The 17811-nt window shown below is 53.1% G+C and overlaps 1 protein-coding gene across 1 annotated transcript in view; it reads left to right on the top strand.

The window, feature by feature from the left end:
• The window catches only part of PLXNA4 (plexin A4), a 412730-nt gene that overhangs the window by 330149 nt on the left and 64770 nt on the right, over positions 1–17811 (top strand). The window contains exons 6-10 of the mRNA XM_090287527.1: positions 223–346; positions 1014–1167; positions 2412–2511; positions 5082–5196; positions 15023–15223. Coding sequence (XP_090143653.1) covers positions 223–346; positions 1014–1167; positions 2412–2511; positions 5082–5196; positions 15023–15223 — 694 coding nt within the window. The remainder of the gene's footprint in view (positions 1–222; positions 347–1013; positions 1168–2411; positions 2512–5081; positions 5197–15022; positions 15224–17811) is intronic.

The following is a 17811-nucleotide window of genomic DNA, read 5'->3' as shown; positions in this document are numbered from 1 at the left end:
TCTCAAGTTTCTGCATTTGGCAACCGGTCCTGGGAATTGCCATCTTTTTCAAATTCGGGTGCAATGAGGGAGAACCAGGCTGGAGCAAGGAAGCAAAGGTCAGTTCTGGGCACGTTGAGTTCGGACACGTCCTGGGAGCCACTGGCAATGACCAACCTCTATGTCAGCCCCAGCCTGGGCCTGTCCCCCTCTTCTCAGCCCCTCACTGGTCTCTCCTACCAGGTGCACCCGGAAGGAGCGCTGCGAGCGGTCCAGAGAGCCCCACAGGTTTGCCTCTGAGGAGAAGCAGTGTGTGCGGCTGACAGTGCATCCCAGCAACATCTCCGTGTCTCAGTACAACGTCCTGGTAAGGCCAATATGACCGGGGTCCACGGGTGTGGGAAGAACCCTCTCCCCACCAAAAAGGGCTGCAGCCCCACACCCCCTGGTGGGGGTTGGGCCCAACCTGACCAGCAGAACAGTTTGAGAGCAGGACTGTTACAGAACAGGTCCCTGGGAATGGACACAGGAATATGGGGGAAGAGGCTCTATGCATCATGGGTAGAAAGACAGGGAAAACTGTGATACCCAAAATGACCCAAAAGGTGACCCAGAGAGGGAGGGTTTGGGGAAAAACAGCTTTGTCTGTAAGATGGGAAAGACGTACGTGCAGAGGGACACAGGGCCGATATGGCTCCCACATTCTAGCCCTGGGCACTTAGTGGTTGGTGTTGCCATTTTTCCAACATTGGGACCATGGAAGAGGAGCCTTTGCTTTCTTGCTACATACAAATCCCCTAAATATTCCATTTCCTGGGGCCACATCCGTTCATATGTAACTAAGTGCCTATTGTCCCTGTCTCCTTACATCCTGCCACCCTCTCTGTATGCTCTTGTAATAAACGGTATCTGTCCTTCTCTACATCAATATGGCGTTATGTATTTTTCTTTCTCTTTGGTCTCTCTTGCTCTCTCTCTTTCCCCTTTTATCCCATTTTATTCTCCTCTTTCTTCCTCTGCCGGACCGTTCACAGCTGGTCCTGGAGACATACAATGTCCCGGAGCTGTCAGCTGGCGTCAACTGCACCTTTGAGGACCTGTCAGAGATGGATGGGCTGGTGGTGGGCAATCAGATCCAGTGCTACTCCCCAGCGGCCAAGGAGGTGCCCCGGATAATCACAGAGAACGGTGAGAGGCCCCCAGAGGCAAAGCTGGGTGGCAGGGCTGTCCTCCTGCCTGGATGAGAGCTCAGGACAGACACCCAGGACAGATGTTGGGGGACTGAGGGAGCCTTCAGGAGAGGAGGTTCAGAGGAAGGGGTGTGGATTGGGGGAGGGGTATTACAGGAAGAGGGAGATGAGGTGCCCTTGGCTGCCCTTGGAATTGACTATTGAAACCAGGTGAGCATCCGAGAGTCAAGCTCGTGCTAGGGGAGGAGCAGCTGCAGAGGGGGTAGAGGGCAAGGCCAGGAAGTATCAGAGTGTGCCGGTCGCGTCAAGGTCAGGATTGTACTGGAATGTGAGAGGGCTGTCGTGGAGGGGCAGTGGAAGAGGGGGTGAGGGTGGGGGAGTCATCTGGCTCCTTACACCCTGCCTGCACTGCTGGGTCTCTGACCCTGGACCATTGCACCCCCCACCCCCACCCTAACCTGCCTTCCCAGAGCTGCCTGTTCATGGCCGGCTGCACTGGGAGGGCCGGGGGTGGACAGAGGCCCAACACTGGTGAGGGACAGACCTGGCCTGGGCAGATGGATGCCAGACTGGCCCTCCCGTTTGGGCTTGTCACATTTGTTCCGAACTGATTGATTAATGAGGCTCTCGGGGAAGGCACAGAACCAGTCTGGAAGTGGGGACCTGGGGTCAGGACTGTGAATTAAACATGGGCTTCAGCTCCTCTCTGGCGCCCGCTGAGGATTCCAAGGATGCCCGCTCGAGTGGAACCCTGAGCCCACCCGACGAGGCGCATCAGAGCAGGGTCTCTCTTTACAGAGATGCGAAATGTGCATGTCCGCACACAAGCGTACACGCAAAACCTCTTGTGTAGTTTGGGGCAGCGGTAGTGAGAGGCAGCATGTTTCTCCTGGTAGCTAATCGATGTGTTTGTAACTCTGTGTGTCTGGCATGGACATCATGTATGTGAATTAAAGCACATTCAAATACCTGTAAGAGTGTGTATAGGGGAGTGAATTTAGGAGCTGATGAGCAGATGAGGGGTAGGGGCAGTGGGGGAGGAGGAATAGACCAGAACCATCATCTGCAGCTGCTCTAGGGGTTCTCCTGGGCCTGAGCCTGCTGAGTCAGAGCCTGTGAGAGCTGAGAGCACCCCCTCTCTAGGTCCAGCAGGCTTCCCTTTTCCAGGATGCATAACTCTCAGTGGGACCCGACAAGGGGCCTTACCCTCCCCCTGATCTTGTGGCCGGCTCTGCCCTGCAGGGGACCACCATGTCGTCCAGTTGCAGCTCAAGTCAAAGGAGACGGGCATGACCTTTGCCAGCACCAACTTCGTCTTCTACAACTGCAGTGTCCACAACTCGTAAGTGCCCCCAGCCTCACTCAGCTCCCCGTTCCTGGGGTCAGGGTTCATCCAGAGAGAGAAGAACCCGCCACTGTCTGCAAGGAGTTACCATCTAGACAAGTGGTTCTCAACCTTCCTAATGCCACGGCCCTTTAATACGGTTCCTCACGTTGTGGTGACCACCAACCATAACTAAAGCATAGTGATTAATCACAAAAATAATATGTAATTATATATGTTTTCCGATGGTCTTAGGCGACTCCTGTGAAAGGGTTGTTCGGCCCCCAAAGGGGTCGCGGCCCACAGGTTGAGAACCGCTGATCTAGAGGCCTGGCAAGGAGGGCTCCTTCACCCCAGAAGCAGACGGCCCCTCCTCTGGTACCCATGGGGTTAATGGAAAGAGGCTAGAATGAGCAGATGGAGACCCAAAAGGGTTGGGGGACTCCAAATCCATAGCCCACACATCTTCTCTGGCATAAATCTGTCCAACCTGATGCACTTTCCACTGTCTGTTGAAGAACGGGTGCACATCTTACCTGAAGAATGGACCGGGCAGCACCGGGGGGAGAGGAGGGGCCTGGGCAGGGCAGGTGGTCCAACAAGCGACTGAATGCTCAGCTCTGGCTGCAAGCTGGGTCAGGAGGCAGGCCGGGGAGGGTCAGACAGGAGTGGGCTGGCCCAGGCTTTGGCCTGGAGGCTGGGCTCTGGCCTTGTTGGAGTAAAGCCTCCACTTCCCAAGGGAAGGTAGGGGGACAGAGGCTCCTGCTCTGGAGTCATACTGGATGGAAATTTAACCCAGTGTCCTCTGTGAATGGGGAAATAGTTCTCCTTCTGGGGATGTCACCCAGATATTTAACAGCTGGCACGGTAAGGGCACTGTCCCAGGCTCTGGCTGGGACACAGCTGGTGGCTGGCCCTGCCCATCAGCTCTGCTGGGCTCACGGGAACAGCGGCCAGGGCTGGGAGAACTGTAACCGGGAGAGCAATCAGAGCCGTGTCCGGCCCACCGTTTGGACGCTGCTCACATTCTTGTTGTTGTTCTAGTATTATTTCCCCTCTAAAATGATGGAATTGGACCAGAGTGAAAAGGTATAAGCCACTTTTTTTCACCATAGAAACCTTTCCCCAACCAAAATTAGGTGAGGAAGCTTCATAACCATAATAGATGGGCGTAGGAACTCCTCTGACTGAGGGTGGAGGGGGCCTGGAACCCCTCTGTCTAAGAACTGCACACGTCTGTCCCCTCACACAGCCTCCAAAGCAGCTCCTTGGAACCCACAGGGTTCTATACAGCGCGGTTTGAAAACTGTCGGACCTGATCTCCAAAAACCCTGCTTGCTTTACTACACTGTTCTGTTTTCCTCTCCAGACAGGACAACATAACCAAAGACATTCTGGCAGGAGGGTTTTTAGGGTTTAGCTATCCGGTTACAGGAGCTTCAAGTACAGAGCTCGGCTGCCTTAGGGGCCCCCAGTAAGAGGCAGCCAGCCCTCTCAGCCAAAAACAAGCGTTTCAACGCTGGAATTCTCTTTCTGCTTCTTGCCACAGAACTTCCCATGGCTCTGCCGCTTGGTGGCCTAATCCCTCACTCCCCTTTTGTCCCTGTAAGAAAGCAGAGTAGTAGATGAAATCACGTGTGAAGTTCCCATTCCTTCCCTAACGTGATTGTAAGCATGTACCATGTGCAAGGCAATGTGTTACCCATCAGACAGCTAATCAAAAGTTAGTAAGATATCAAGACTCAATCCCTGCCCTCCAAGAGCCATGCCTAGTGGGTTAGTGGATGAAAGGACAGTAAGTAAGTGACACATAATACAACAAAGCCAGTACTGTCCCAGAGACATAAACAAAGGGATTGGTGGAATAAGGGCCCAATCTGACCAGTTCTCTGTTGGTCAAAGAAGGGGGAGACGACCAGGTGGAGGAAGGGGAACTGGTACTGTGGATAGGAGGACCAAACCATGTGGGGACATGACCTGGACACCAGGAAGGACTTAGCCTGTGTGTCAAGACATTTGGGGTTTACTTTTTGGAAGAGGGGACCATGGTGGGTTTGTACGCAGGGAGGAACTTTTATAAAGTTGCCTTTGTTTCCTGGGGGTGAAGCGTAGTGTTGGGGGTTGCCATCCCACTGAGAGAGAACAGCCTCAGAACCTTCTCCTGCCAGGATGGGTCCATGTCGGTGCTTGTCAGCTGAGACCCTGGAGTCAATTTGAACTAAAACTCAATTTTTTTGTTTGCCCTAAACCTCGTGGGCTCTCTGGACAAGCCCCTCTACTCCAGGCCTTACTGTTCCCTAATTCAGCAAAAGAGGGTACCGTCCTGTGGAAATGGGTAGTGGCTGATGAAGCCCTTGGGGACCAGGTTTGTCAACTACCTACGTCAGAGGGGGGAGGCCAGAGATTCTTGGCTGGCTGAGGGCTGGAAGAGAAAGGGTTGGCTTTGTATGAGATTTGCTCTTCCTGAGAGTTTGAGGGTGGTTTCTCTTACTGTTACAAAATGGTTTCCTAGGCCCTAGTGTCTTAGGCCCTCTGCTCTGGGTTCCCCCAGGTTCTCTGATCTGTGCTTCTTCCTCCTCTGTGCCCAGGTGCCTGTCTTGCGTGGAAAGCCCGTTCCGCTGCCACTGGTGCAAATATCGGCACGTCTGCACCCATGACCCCAAGACATGCTCCTTCCAGGAAGGCCGAGTGAAGCTGCCTGAGGTAGGGCCCAGAAGCCGGAGTGCCGAGTGCTGCTCGCTGCTAGCACGGACCACACAGGCAGCCTTACCTTAGGGAGAAAAAACAAAGGCAAAATCAGCAGGATGACCTGCTTCTCCCCAAGCGCTACTCTTAAGGGGCTACATTATGAAAGCAGTAAACAAGCAAAGCTCTGCCTGGGACCAGTGGGCTGTGGGTCAGTCCTAGAGGTTCAGTTCCACACAAAGGTGCATTCCAGGTCACTCCAGCCGGGTGAGTTCTGGAACAATTCCAGAGAGATGAATATGTGTGTGTCCTAGAAATCATTGTAAGTACACAAGAGAACTGAGTGCCAGCTCCTCAGCTGTCCCTCGGAGCTCTGTGCACACAGCAGAACCGAGATTTTCTTTTTAATTAAGTAAAAGGAAGAGAGGAAGAAGAATGAAAAAATGGTCAACTTAGCTGCCAGAGCAGGGGTTCCCAAAGTGTGGTTCCCAGACCAGCAGCAACAGAGTCACCTGCGAAACTATTTGAGGTTCCAAGTCGCCAGCTCCGCCGCAGCTGACTAGCTGACTGGGTGGGACCGTCTGGGGGCAGGGCGTAGTCGTCTCTGCTTCTGCTGCACCGTTCAGTTTGGGAATCCCTGAGATGGGCTTGGGCTCCATGGCTAAGATACTGGTTTCTATTCCCTCCTAATTGTTATTCTTATCCGTGAAAACGATCCATCACCATAATAGAAATACTGTACGCCTACGTGCTTAGCTTTCTTAGAATGTAGGCTTGTGAGCAAGGGCCTCAAAGATAACTGGTGTAAGAACACTTTGGAAAAGTCTACTGTTGTTCAAATGTACAGTGCTTGCGTGACTCCCACTGTCACTGGGTCAGTAGCTCTCAACAGAGTGATTGCTTTAGAATGTCCTGATTTAGAATATATATATACATGCACACACGCACACAGAAGAAGGGGTTGTGGACCTAAGCCCCTCCCCCACTGCCAATCCTCCCACCCCCATCATCCAACCCAGACAATGGGATCTGTTTGTGGCTGGAAATGGCTGCTCTGGATTTATAATCCAGAAAAGAGACCCAGACAAAGATTGTCCCTTTATAGGGAAGAGGAGGAAAGAGGTGACATCTTGGCTTTAAGTAGGAGTGTAAATCTAATGTTTATTTCAATTCTCTGCTCTTCTTTAAAACAAAATGGATCTAAGCTAATGGGTTTGCCAGCCAAAGGGCACACCCTTGGCATGAAAACCCTGGTGAAAGGCTGGATGATCTCCTTGATGCTGGGCCTTTATCTTGGGGCACCAGATCAGGAGTAGAAGGGCTGGTTCACCCACCTGGACCAGGGGCTGAGAGCCTAGGAAGCAAGGTCTTCTTATTTCCTCAGAAAGCTGCAAGGTACTCCGTGAAAGCAGAGACAAAGAGGTTTTTCTGCCTCTCTCCAGCTTTCCAGACGGGTGGATCTGGCAGAGGATTCCTGTGGGGAGGGGCCTAGGAGTAAAACGAAGGCAGAAACAGTTGCACTCTAGTGGACTTCAAGGGCCCCTGATCATTTTATTACCCTGAAGGAGGTTTTCAAATCTCTGCTTTTTCTCTCTTGGTTGCTCCTCTTGTCCCCAATTTCGGTCTTTTAAATATATACTTTTAAAAACTTGCATCTGCTGCTCAGAAAGAGGAAAAAAAGAACTAGAAGAGAAGAAAACAAGAGCCCACCACGTTTCCCCATGCAATTCAGGGATCCCTATAGGAGAATGATGTCTTCAGTGGCCCGGATGTCAGGACAGGCACAACACCCCATCTGTCTATACCGGACACTGGCAAAAGGCTGCCGGGGATTCATAGCACCTCAGAGGACTTGGTGCCAGGACCCCCAGGAAGGGGAGAGGTCTGGAGGCATGTGGCCAGTGGATGAACGTGGAGATGGACTAACCTCCCACTGCCGACCTTTGATTCTTTCCATTTCACGTGAGCCGTTTTATGGTGAGCCTGGCAGGCCTTTGCAGTGGGAGGCTCCATCATAACTTGGAATCACATTCAATTAGCCCATTATTGAATGCAATTGACTTGGGCTCCTCTTTTCCTTGAATGCTTATTTATTCTAAGAGAAGGAAGTTTTAAGGCTGTGCTTCTGGTCCAGGCTTGAGGCTACCTTCTCTCCAGCTCAATACTAGAACCATTTTGAATATAACATAGAGGAGTAGCCAGTGCTGGGCCTGGTAGCAGCATCTTCTGGGGAATGTACCAAAGAAAAAAGAAGTAAATAAATATTTATGGTTTTTGGACTGATCCAGCCATTTAGGGTCAGTGGAAGGAGGTTATTGTCCTCAAAGTTTAAAAGAAAACCCAAGCTACTAATGGAAATATGGTGAATTTTTCTTATGGTGCTGTATTTGTTTTCTTTACTTTTGTTTCTGGGAAGAGGTAGTAGCAAGGATAAGGGGTATCAAAGGAAATCACACATTTGAAAGGTGATTTTGTGGAAACCCCGATACAAGTGACCCTTTTCCTCACAGGGGCAGGAGTGCTTACCCACAGCAGGATACGCTGAACCCTTGCTGGGTATTACCATTCATCCTTCATTACCTAGTTCCCAAGCAGTTCCCATATGCAAGGCATTGTGAGCAACTGAAGGCCATATAAGAGATCTGTAAACTTGTATTTAAAGATGTGTACAAAGGGCCACTTCTCTACACGATCTGTAATTATAGATGCAAATTAGCAGGAAAACATCGAAGAGAAATCCATGTGCATGAAGTGGTCTTCGAGGGTGAGTGTTCCAGTCGAGGCCCTGTGCTACCTAACAGGGAGGGACTTGCTCAGCCTCAGGCCTGCGCTCCCCTGGACATCCAAATGCAGGCCTGCCCTCTTGCAATGAAAGGGTGACCCAAGCCCGGGGATTCATCAGCAAGCCCCTGGGTTTTCATTCCCTTTGAACTTCTGAGTGTGGGGATACAGACAGGGTCCTTTTGTTAGTCAAGAGGGATGCTGCCAGGTGGCTTTTTCATCTGTCCAGCACCCTCTTGTACTCCAGCAAGGCTTTCATCTGTGCATCTTCCAGTTTCAACACCGGCTTTGTTGACTATCACCAGGGATGTTGAATTACCTTTTTTTTCCCTCCTGAACAAAGAGTGCATTCAGGTGAAGTTATGGGTCTGGAACAGAGAACTGGTCAATCATTGTTGGTATTATATTAACGGCATGTATTCTAGCATAATTACAATGATTAGAAATAGAATGCCCAGTAACATATGTTGTTTATAGTAACTGTATTACAGTTACAAGGAATGATTTTGTTTCAACTAATGAGGGCATTGTGATAGCGACCCTGGGTCTTTAGATCCACTGCCAGACCCTGGGTACCAGAGAGGGGAGGGAGAGGAAGGTGCAGGAAAACCGAGGTGGGATAGAGGGTCTTCCTCCTCTCAGTCCCGTTCTCCCAGTCTCAGCGGAGACTCCTGGCTTCCCAATGGAATGAATGGTCTTTCACTGGGACGGCCGTGAGCAGGGCCATGCCCTCACCTCTACGAAGCAGGAGCCACTGGGCCCCTGGCGGCTTTGGAATCCCCAGGTCTTCCACCTTCTGACCTGAACACCCCATCAGATCCACAGCCCTAATAACAGTGATCTTTAGAAAGCCAAAACCAACACCCATGGAAAAGCAAATTCATTGATGCAAATGTGTGTCCATGATGGGATATTTTACTGTTATTTCTCATATAAATTGAAAGGCAGAATGAGCTGCAATGGAAGCTTTGTTCTCAGAACGCCAGACTGGATGGTCTTTGCTAGGAAGGCAAAGCACATCTGGCCCACAGGGCACAGGCTGAGAGAGGAGGTTCCCACAGCCCCTCGCTTCTTGAAGTTCAAGCAGAATTTACTCCAGAGAACAGTTGTAAGATCAGAAGAGGCAAAATGAATTCTATTTGATTTCCAAAGGTTCTGCCAAACTTCGTTACCACCCCGCTACCCCTGAAATGACATCCGTAGCCAGAGCATATGTCTTGACATCTGCCAATGTCTTGACACCTGCCAATCCCAAGGGTCAGTCCCCTCTGGGGCTGCGTAGCTGGCAAGGCGAGGAAGGTGCTAACCCCTAGCCTGCTGCTGGCCAAGGGCACTTAGCTCCAGTTGGGCTCAGGGGAATTAGGCTAGTCTCTCTTGTCCCTTCTTGCAGAGGAGCCATTCCTGGGACCCAACCCAAGGGAACAAAACCAGCCATGCCATGCCCTTCACCCTGTTTTGAGAAAAACAAAGCCAACCCCAGCTAAAGAACTTACTTCCAATCCCTGCACGGCCCCCACTCCAGACATTCCATTACTGGGTTGCCATTTCTCCAGACAGTCGCACTTCCCATCAATCTTGTCTGCCCCTCCCCCCTTAAGGTTATGGGCATTTCCTTTCTGTATTATTACTTTGCTCTCTCCATGAACCAGCCCATCGTAGATCATGCTAATGGCATTATAAACTTGGGGAACAGCAAGAAAATATATGGTGCATTACATTTTCATATTGGGCACCACGGGTCTGAGAAGGTGAGTATAAATTTTAGGGGTTGGTTGGGGCTAGAGCTGGCTTGTCTCTGGAATTGATGGGGGCTGAGGTGACATGGACGGAAAGGGTGACCTGAAAATTACTTATTCCTTAGCTGCCCCTAGATGCTGCCCCAGCCCAGCTGTGCCGCCCTGCCAGAGCGCCACAGACCCCCCTCCTGCTGTAATGACAACTAACTGGGAAAATTAGAGCCCTCATCTCGTAACTCCATGGGGGGCTGTAAATCTATAGGCCTGCCTCCCCCTCCCGAGGCAGCACCAGGCCTGACCCTGCTTGCTCGTTGGCAGTCTTTATGTCCTTGTTCAATTATTTAAATATGCAACACAACCTCGGTATAAAGAAGCCACTGACATGCTGGGCATGGCAGACAGAGTAGTATCTTTTTTGCTCTTGTACTTTGGCCTGGTGTTTGTTCTCAGTTAGCAGTGCAATCTTTACTTCTGTGTGCGTGTGAATGGAGACCAAAATATGCACGGGGCTGGACAGGCGACCTGGGGCCCCCAGAGCTGCCTCCTGCAAGCCAAGGGCGTTAAGATTTCCTTGTGCCTCAAGCCACAGCCACTCCCGACCCTCAGTCCATTCTCACTACTGCGGAATGTAGCCACAGGCAAGACAGCCTCCAAGGGAATCCGCTTCTTATTGTGTGCCTTGGTCTCCAAATCATCTTGCTAAATGCGGGAATTTTCCACTCGCCAAGAGCTGGCCCTCTCAGACTCTTTCTTGAAAGGAGAAGCGAAGTATGTTTTTGAGGAATTCCATATGGGGACTAGGTAAACATCTGGGATTAAATTCAGATGATCAGGTGTAAGTATTTTTGTTCATTGTCGTTGTGGGAATGGAGTGAGTAACTGGTGTCCTTGGTTTCTTATCATGTACATGGGGGGATCACACGTGTTGTGCTATGAAACAAGAGAGCACATGGGAAAATACGTGTCGGGGAATGGAAGTGGCAGAATGTGCACTGGACTGAATTATTGTACCCCTTGTACCATGTCAACTGTGTTCACTGGAATCATAAGAGCATCACACACTGTCTACCAGAGCCACCCCTGCAGGTACGATGGTACCGGTTGGATTACACAGTTACTATAATATTTACCTGGCAGGTAAGCAGCCGCTCCCAGGAGGCCCACCTCCCCTACAAGTCCCCTCGCCCCTCCTGCGTGCACTCAGTTGGTCTGTGTTTTGAATACCACACTCTGAGCTGGTTCCACCAGTGTTGTTATCCGCATTTTACAGATGGGAAAACTGAGCTTCAGAAAGGTTATGTAATGATTGTCCCAGATCATCTACTGGGTTAATAATAATAGAACTGGGACCATAAAAATCATCCAGTCCTAACCAGCACCAGAGGGTTTGAGGGACTCGCCCAAGGCCACATGGTTGGCTGGTGGGAAGGTCCTGTTCTCAGAGTATGTGAAACATGTCACCTCCCAGAAGAGGGGAATGCTGTTAGCAGAGCAGTGGACAGAACTGGACCTCCCTACCTGTCCCCCTTGTGTTTGAGGCCCTTGGAGCTGTTGAAATTGTCAGACTCCACACAAGATCCGAAGGAAGAAGGGTGGATAGGCTGGGTCACAGGAGCCCGTAGGGTGTTTATGGGAAAGCACACGGCTGGAGCGGCGGAGATGGGTCCTTTGGAAAGGAGGGAGGAAAGAGGTTGATGAGGGCCCGGGCGCAGCCTGAGCTGAGGGTGGAGAGAGGAGGAAAGAACAGACATTTGTTGACTGCTCGCTCACTTTGTGCCAGACGCTTTATATGTGGAATCCCCCAAGCGCCCTTTGGAGGAGGAGTTGTTAATCCCCACGCCTAGTTAAGTCAAGCAATGACTAGGGCCCTTGCAAGACTCTGAAAATGGCAGAAGGAAGACAGACTTGCTCTCAGTTACATGATTCCCCACCTCGGTTCCTCCTAGTGAAGGAAGCTCGAAGGTGAGGATGAGGTGTGGGAGATCTGAGCTCCTGACCACCAGGGCGGGAGCATTCAAAGCAGGACCTGAACATGGGTGTGGAGAGATATGGAGGCTTCTCTGAACTTGCCCAGGAAAGTTAGACCTTGAGGTGGTTTGTACCTGGGATCTCGGCATGAGACAGGTCAGGCCCTGGGGAGCTGGAGTGAAAGGCAGGGCCGGCATGGTGGCAATAGTCCCTTCATGCCTTGTTTTCTGGGAGAAAAATTGCCATTTTACATGTCAGTTAGGAGGGATTCCAGGGTCAATCAGCAGCGTCACCAGAGGAAAGTGGGCCCAGTCCAGCCCTGGGCCTCTCCAATTATTATTAATGAACTTACTCACGGGCTGCCAACCTTTTTATATGCAAACTAAGGCTTTATGGGGCCATCAGCAATCAGGACTCAGAGAGAACTGGGAGCAAGCCTCCAAGAGGATCCTGCAGGGGGAGAGGGAGGCTGGTGTGTCAGCTTACACCCTGGACTGGAATCAGTCCAGCCCCCAGGCAAGGTTCCAGGCCAACTGCAGGCTCCCTAGTCCTGCTGGCCCTGGGGAGATCCTTGCTGGCCCCCCACCCCATCCTGGGGCGCCTCGCGCACCGGGAGAAACTGGCCACCTTCCTTAAGGGGCGGAAAGATGGTGGACTGGCATCTGAGTTCCTCCGCTGCCAGCGCATCTGCTGACACTGAGCCATTATTTTTGCTCTCCCTGCCTCCATTTCTCCTTTGCAAAGTAGAAGGGATCCGTTAGGTTGGTTCAGAAGACTGTCAGATTCTGGACAGCCTCGGCATCCCACGCAGACAGCAACATTTCCCTGCGGGACACGGAGGTGCGAGCCCAGCACTTCCGCTCTGACTCCAGATGCAGCCGTAGACCCAGCCGTCCCTGCAGATGTGGGTGTGGTGGGAGGAAGGTCAGGATCGTGCATGCTCTGGGGAGGGGGGCTGCCAGGGTCATACAGTGAACAGCGGAGTCAGGACTCCCTAGTTTTCCTAGATCTTCTCCCCTGACTGTCCAACATCACATACCCCCGCTTCAGTCCTGACCATTGTCCTTTTCACAAAACTTCTCTTGTCCTCTGTGTGTCCTGCTCTCTCTCATCTTGCTGGAGTGTGTGTAGTGGTGGCAGGGGTTGGAGTGGGGTGAAGTGGCAGTTGACACAGGGGCACAGGATGGAGCTACTAAGACTCCCCCTACGTGGGCCTCAGAGTCTCCAGAGACCCACTGGGTCTGGGGCCTCGGGGCCACATGCTGGGCTCAGGCCCATCCTGGCCCCTTCTCCCCTCCGGCAGCCCTCCTCCCTGCTGCCCCTCTTTCATTGTGGTAAAACATACATGTAGAATTTACCATCTGAGCCCATTTTAAACGTGCAGTTTGGTGCCATTAAGTCCATTCGCCTTATTGCACAACCGTCACTCCCATCCGTCTGCAGAACTTTTTCATCCCCCCCAGCGGAACTCTGCACCTAATAAACACGATCCCTCCATTTCCCTCTCCCCCAGAAACCACCATCCTGCTTTCTGTGTCTATGAAGTTAACGACTCTGCGTACCTCATATGGTGGAATTGTGTAACATTTGTCCTGCTGTGACTGGCGTGTTTCACTTAGCAGATGTTTTCAAGATTCGTCCGTGTTGTAGCGTGTGTTAAAATTTCCTTTATAAGGTGGAATAAGATTGCATTGTATTATATATCACATTTCACTTACCCGCTCATGGACAGTCGGGTTGCTTCCACCTTTCAGCTGTTGTGAAGGATGCTGCTCTGAATGTAGGTGCGCCAGTTCAAGTCCCCACTCTCAATTTTTGGGGGTACACACCCAGCAGTGATTGCTGGGTCTGCTGCTCCTCTCCTACCTGCTCTTCAGGATAACATTGCGGGCAGCCTGCAGGAGGGGGCAGGGATTTATTTAACAGCCCTGGGGCGCCCAGTCCTCTGAAGCAAGGTTGCAGGGTGATGGGGAAGGAGACAGCCGAGACCACCCCCACTCATGGCATCAGGACTGGTTAGAACTGAATGGGTCCTTGGGTTCCAGCCAGTCGACAGATAAGAAAATTGAGTCTCGAAGTGGGTTCCAGAGCTCATCAGAAGCTCAGCAGGCACTGGGGCTCAGAGGTCTTCTCCCTCCCAGCTGTCAATGGCAGAGAGGCTCTTGTTGGCTTTTGAACCCAGGAGGGACAGCTGCCAAGTTGCTGGACTGCCTGGGCCCCTTCCCGTCTGCCCTTCCCCCACAGCCTCCTTTCTACCTTACTCTGAAGGGGGCTGGGGCGGGGGGCCCCCGCAGCCTCTGCAGAGTCAGCGGTGAGCCCACGAGACAGCGGCCTCAGGAGGGAGGTGTGCGCCCTGCTTTCAATGGCCGGCCTGCCCAGAAGCCGTCTGCCTCGGCGTGTTCCAAAGTGCAATAGTGAGAGGAGTCTGGGGGTGGGCGGCCTGCCTGATTGGGGGTGCCCAAGCCCTGCTGGTGTGTACAGAAGCCCTCACTCTTGCCCCTGCCAAGCAGCTCCTGAGAAGCCATAAAGGAGCCAACTTCCACCTCCCCGCTGGGTAGAGCACCCACACTCTTTACTGACCCCATTCTCCCCCAGCCCTTTGCGGGCAGAGCTGACTGCCCCAGGGAGAAGGGGTGCAGCAACTCATGTCCCCCATCCCTGAAGGTCCTGTGGGACCTGCTCGGCTCCAGGGATGAGCCTGCCCATTGCTAGTATCTGGCCAGAGTGTATCTGCTCTGAGGGGCATTTTCCTGGGGTCCAGCCATCCCTGGAGTAAAATCGGAAACTTCTGTATTGAAAGAGGTCTCTGAGTTCATTCCAGAACAATCTCAAATGCCACACTTAGCCCACGTATGGAAGGTCCTGCCAGACCCTCCTGCTCTGCTCCCCACTCACATCTCAGAGCGCAGGGCTCACCTCGCTGCTGGTCTGCTCACATGGCCCCCTCTGTCTCACAGCTCTGCAGCCTGGAATGGAGGCAAAGGGGTCAGCAGCCCAAAGTGAGACAAGACGAGATGCCTAGCCAGCAGCGTCTGTCACTGCTAGGATAGGAGGGGTGCCTGGAGAAGGCCCCCAGGCATGTCCGAGTCTGGAGTGCATTAAAATGGGAACTGAAGAGAGCAGGGCCAGACTCAGTGAGAAGTGACCCCGGGTTTCTTGTCCCATTTCCTCCTCATCGGTGGTTGGGGGTGGGCCCCCCTGCTGCACCCCCGCTGCCTCCCCCCCACCCCGTGCCCAGCACCATCCGTGGGTGTGTTCGTGGGAGGGAGGAGTGGAGCGAACAGCTGGGTTATGTCTAGAGGACCTTCTGTACCTTTGACTTCCTGCTCCCCAGCCTGAGCTGTGATTTCTGTCCCCAGGACTGCCCCCAGCTGCTGCGAGTGGACAAGATCCTGGTGCCCGTGGAGGTGATCAAGCCCATTACCCTGAAGGCCAAGAACCTGCCCCAGCCGCAGTCTGGGCAGCGTGGGTACGAATGCATTCTCAACATCCAGGGCAGCGAGCAGAGGGTGCCCGCCCTGCGCTTCAACAGCTCCAGCGTGCAGTGCCAGAACACCTCCGTGAGTGCCCAGCCCTGCGCCTCCAGGTGGCCTTGACCTGTTCTTATCTAGAGCCAGGCCAGTTCAGCTCTGGAGGATTTCCCCAAACACCACAAAACAGCTCTGCTTTTCCCCACCCTGCTCTCGCCACCCCAGCAGAGGGCTGGGCTCCAAGGTCACCAAGTACCTGCCCAGAGTTGTGGCCTTGTTATGTCCAGGAGGGCCCTCTGCCCAAGACAGGGGCCATGGTGAGAGGGGCTTTTGGAGCAGCCATGGGGCCGCTGAGCGCTATTTGTGGGCTGAGGCTGGTGCACGCATTCTCCTTGGAGAGGCTCTGGAGGCCCTGGGCCCTGCGTCCCTGCCAGGGCAGAGCTGAGGGCTACACATGAGCCCACCAGGCCTCCGCTGCCTTCATGCCTATACAGGGGCTGCTTCCTAGCACAGGAGACGTGAGGTAGACCCGCGTCTGCAAAGATGGCAGGCATGAGTGTGCTGCTCAGATCAGCATGAGTCTGCCCATTGAGAAAATCCAATGCCTGGGGACCCTCTCCTCTCGGTGCCCCACCTCCTGCCATCACCTCCTCTCCTAGCCAGTGGCTCGCCTCACTCTCTTCCTGGCTACTCCTGTGCACCCACATGCCCGGAGACAGGCATGACACTTCTTGTAACGTTACATTACAAGAGATGTAACATTGTCACAGTTCTCTTCCTCTGTGCAAAAGAGAAACCAGAGACCCAGAAGCAGCGGCAAATCTAGGTTTGTGGGGCTGAGAGTTACACAATTTGGAGGACGCTCTTTAAGAATTTAATATAATAAATATAAAAGTAGAGAGGCAGACAGGCCATAGAAGAGGCTGCAGCACCATGTGCCTCAGAGTACCTCCCCCTGTCTAGCAGGTAAGTGACGAGTGTAAGGTCACACAGATAGTGAGCGGCAGAGCAGGGTCAGATCTGGGGTCTCCTCTGCTGTCGCCTGCCTGCCATTCATCTGCGTGGCTTCTGGGTACTTCCACGCATTATTTGGGGATGTGATGTGGAACAATGCATTTCATGGGGCATGCCTCTCTTCCTACAGGAAGCCGATTAGGGGTCCACAATGCTTGCAGAGACCCACGTGCTGGCCCAAGGTGGCTCAGCCTTACAGGGACAGAACTGACAATTGATCTCCCAGCCTCTGAAACCCCAGATGTGTCCCCACAGCTCTCCTGGCAGCCAGCCCCTGTTTTTCCAGTTTCTGCAGTGCCCCAGATTAAACCTGGAAGCAAAAGAAATATTAAACACCTCCTGTTTCCTCCTAAATCCTGAGGCCCAGCACACCAGCTCCAGGCGTTTGGCTTAAGTGGTTCTCCCTCAAATAAGCAAGTCCCCGTGGGAAGAGAGAGCCTGAGTCCCACATTTGAGTCAGCAGAAGGCAGCGGGGGATTTCAGGCCACGAAGAAAACAGCCTCGATTCCTCAGGGAAGTTGGCCAGGGATCCAGGCCCCAGAGGTGTCAGGAGGGAGGACAGAGACTGTGGCCTCTGATGATGAGCCTTCTGTTCCCCAGACGTCACAAGACTGGGCGCTGTGCTTCTGCTAACTCGGCTAAATAGGCCCGTGTGACCCAGATGACAGCCTGAGCTGATCCCATCAGCCCCTGGGTCAGATCTCCGTCCATCCCTGGGCGACTAGCATGAGCTCCCACAGGCTCGTCACGACTGAGGCCTTTCTCATTCTGCCAGAATCGGAAGCCGACTGTGTTCAGATGGCCTCTCCGTTCCTGAGCCAAGGCCTGCCTCAGTGAACAGGCCCTGTAGGGGTCACAGGGAACCCCCTGAATGAGGGGGCAAAGTCAGAGCCTCCTGGGGACAAGGACAGAAAAAGAAGCTCAGGAGCCCTGACACATGAGGGTGGGATCTCCTCTGGGGACGAGGTGCTGCCCCCTCGTCAGTAGCAATGGGACAAGGAAGGGCAGTGCTAGGCTCCAACACCCCCCTCATCAAAGCAGAATTAGTAGCTGAGCACTTTGCACCCCAGCCTTGGTGCTCCCAGGGAGCAGAGTCTGAGCGGCATCAGAGAGGATTATGGGAGAAAAGTTACTGTTGCCTGCATGAGCTCCCTGGGCTGGGAGGAGGAAGGGAGAGGATCTAAGAGAGACTCCCCCACCTGAATGTGTGATGACAGCGAGAGGTGGGTGACATAGGGGTCTCCGAGGAGAGCAGAGAAGGGAAAGAGACACAGTGTGGAAAGCATGATGGGGGCATGACGCTGGGCTGGGTGGGCAGGCAGGTCGCTTCCAGCCCACTAATTGGGGACAGGCCCTGGTCCAATCACTGCAGCTCTTGGGGGCCTGTGGGAGGAGGATAGGGCAGCTCACAGGAGCAGTTGGAAGAACAGCTGTGGGTATTCTTGGCCTCCTTCAGACCAAGGTTCCAGAGAAATGTCAAGTGCTGCCAGTAATAATGCCTAGTACCCGCCTCCCAGTCACCGGTAATCACACGAGCAAATGGGCCACGGGGGCAGCCGGCTGGCTGCAGTGCAGGCCGACGCCCCAGTGCTGGCCGAGGCCCCAGAGCTCCAGCCCAGCTTCCGCAGACCCACAGGGGCCCCAGTGTACCACATGCCAAACAG

Source organism: Furipterus horrens, unplaced genomic scaffold (assembly GCF_987537825.1).
Source record: "Furipterus horrens unplaced genomic scaffold, mFurHor1.1.pri manual_scaffold_9, whole genome shotgun sequence".
Lineage (NCBI taxonomy): Eukaryota > Metazoa > Chordata > Mammalia > Chiroptera > Furipteridae > Furipterus > Furipterus horrens.
The sequence above is the reverse complement of the archived record's forward strand: the minus strand, read 5'-3'. Positions and strand labels throughout refer to the sequence as shown.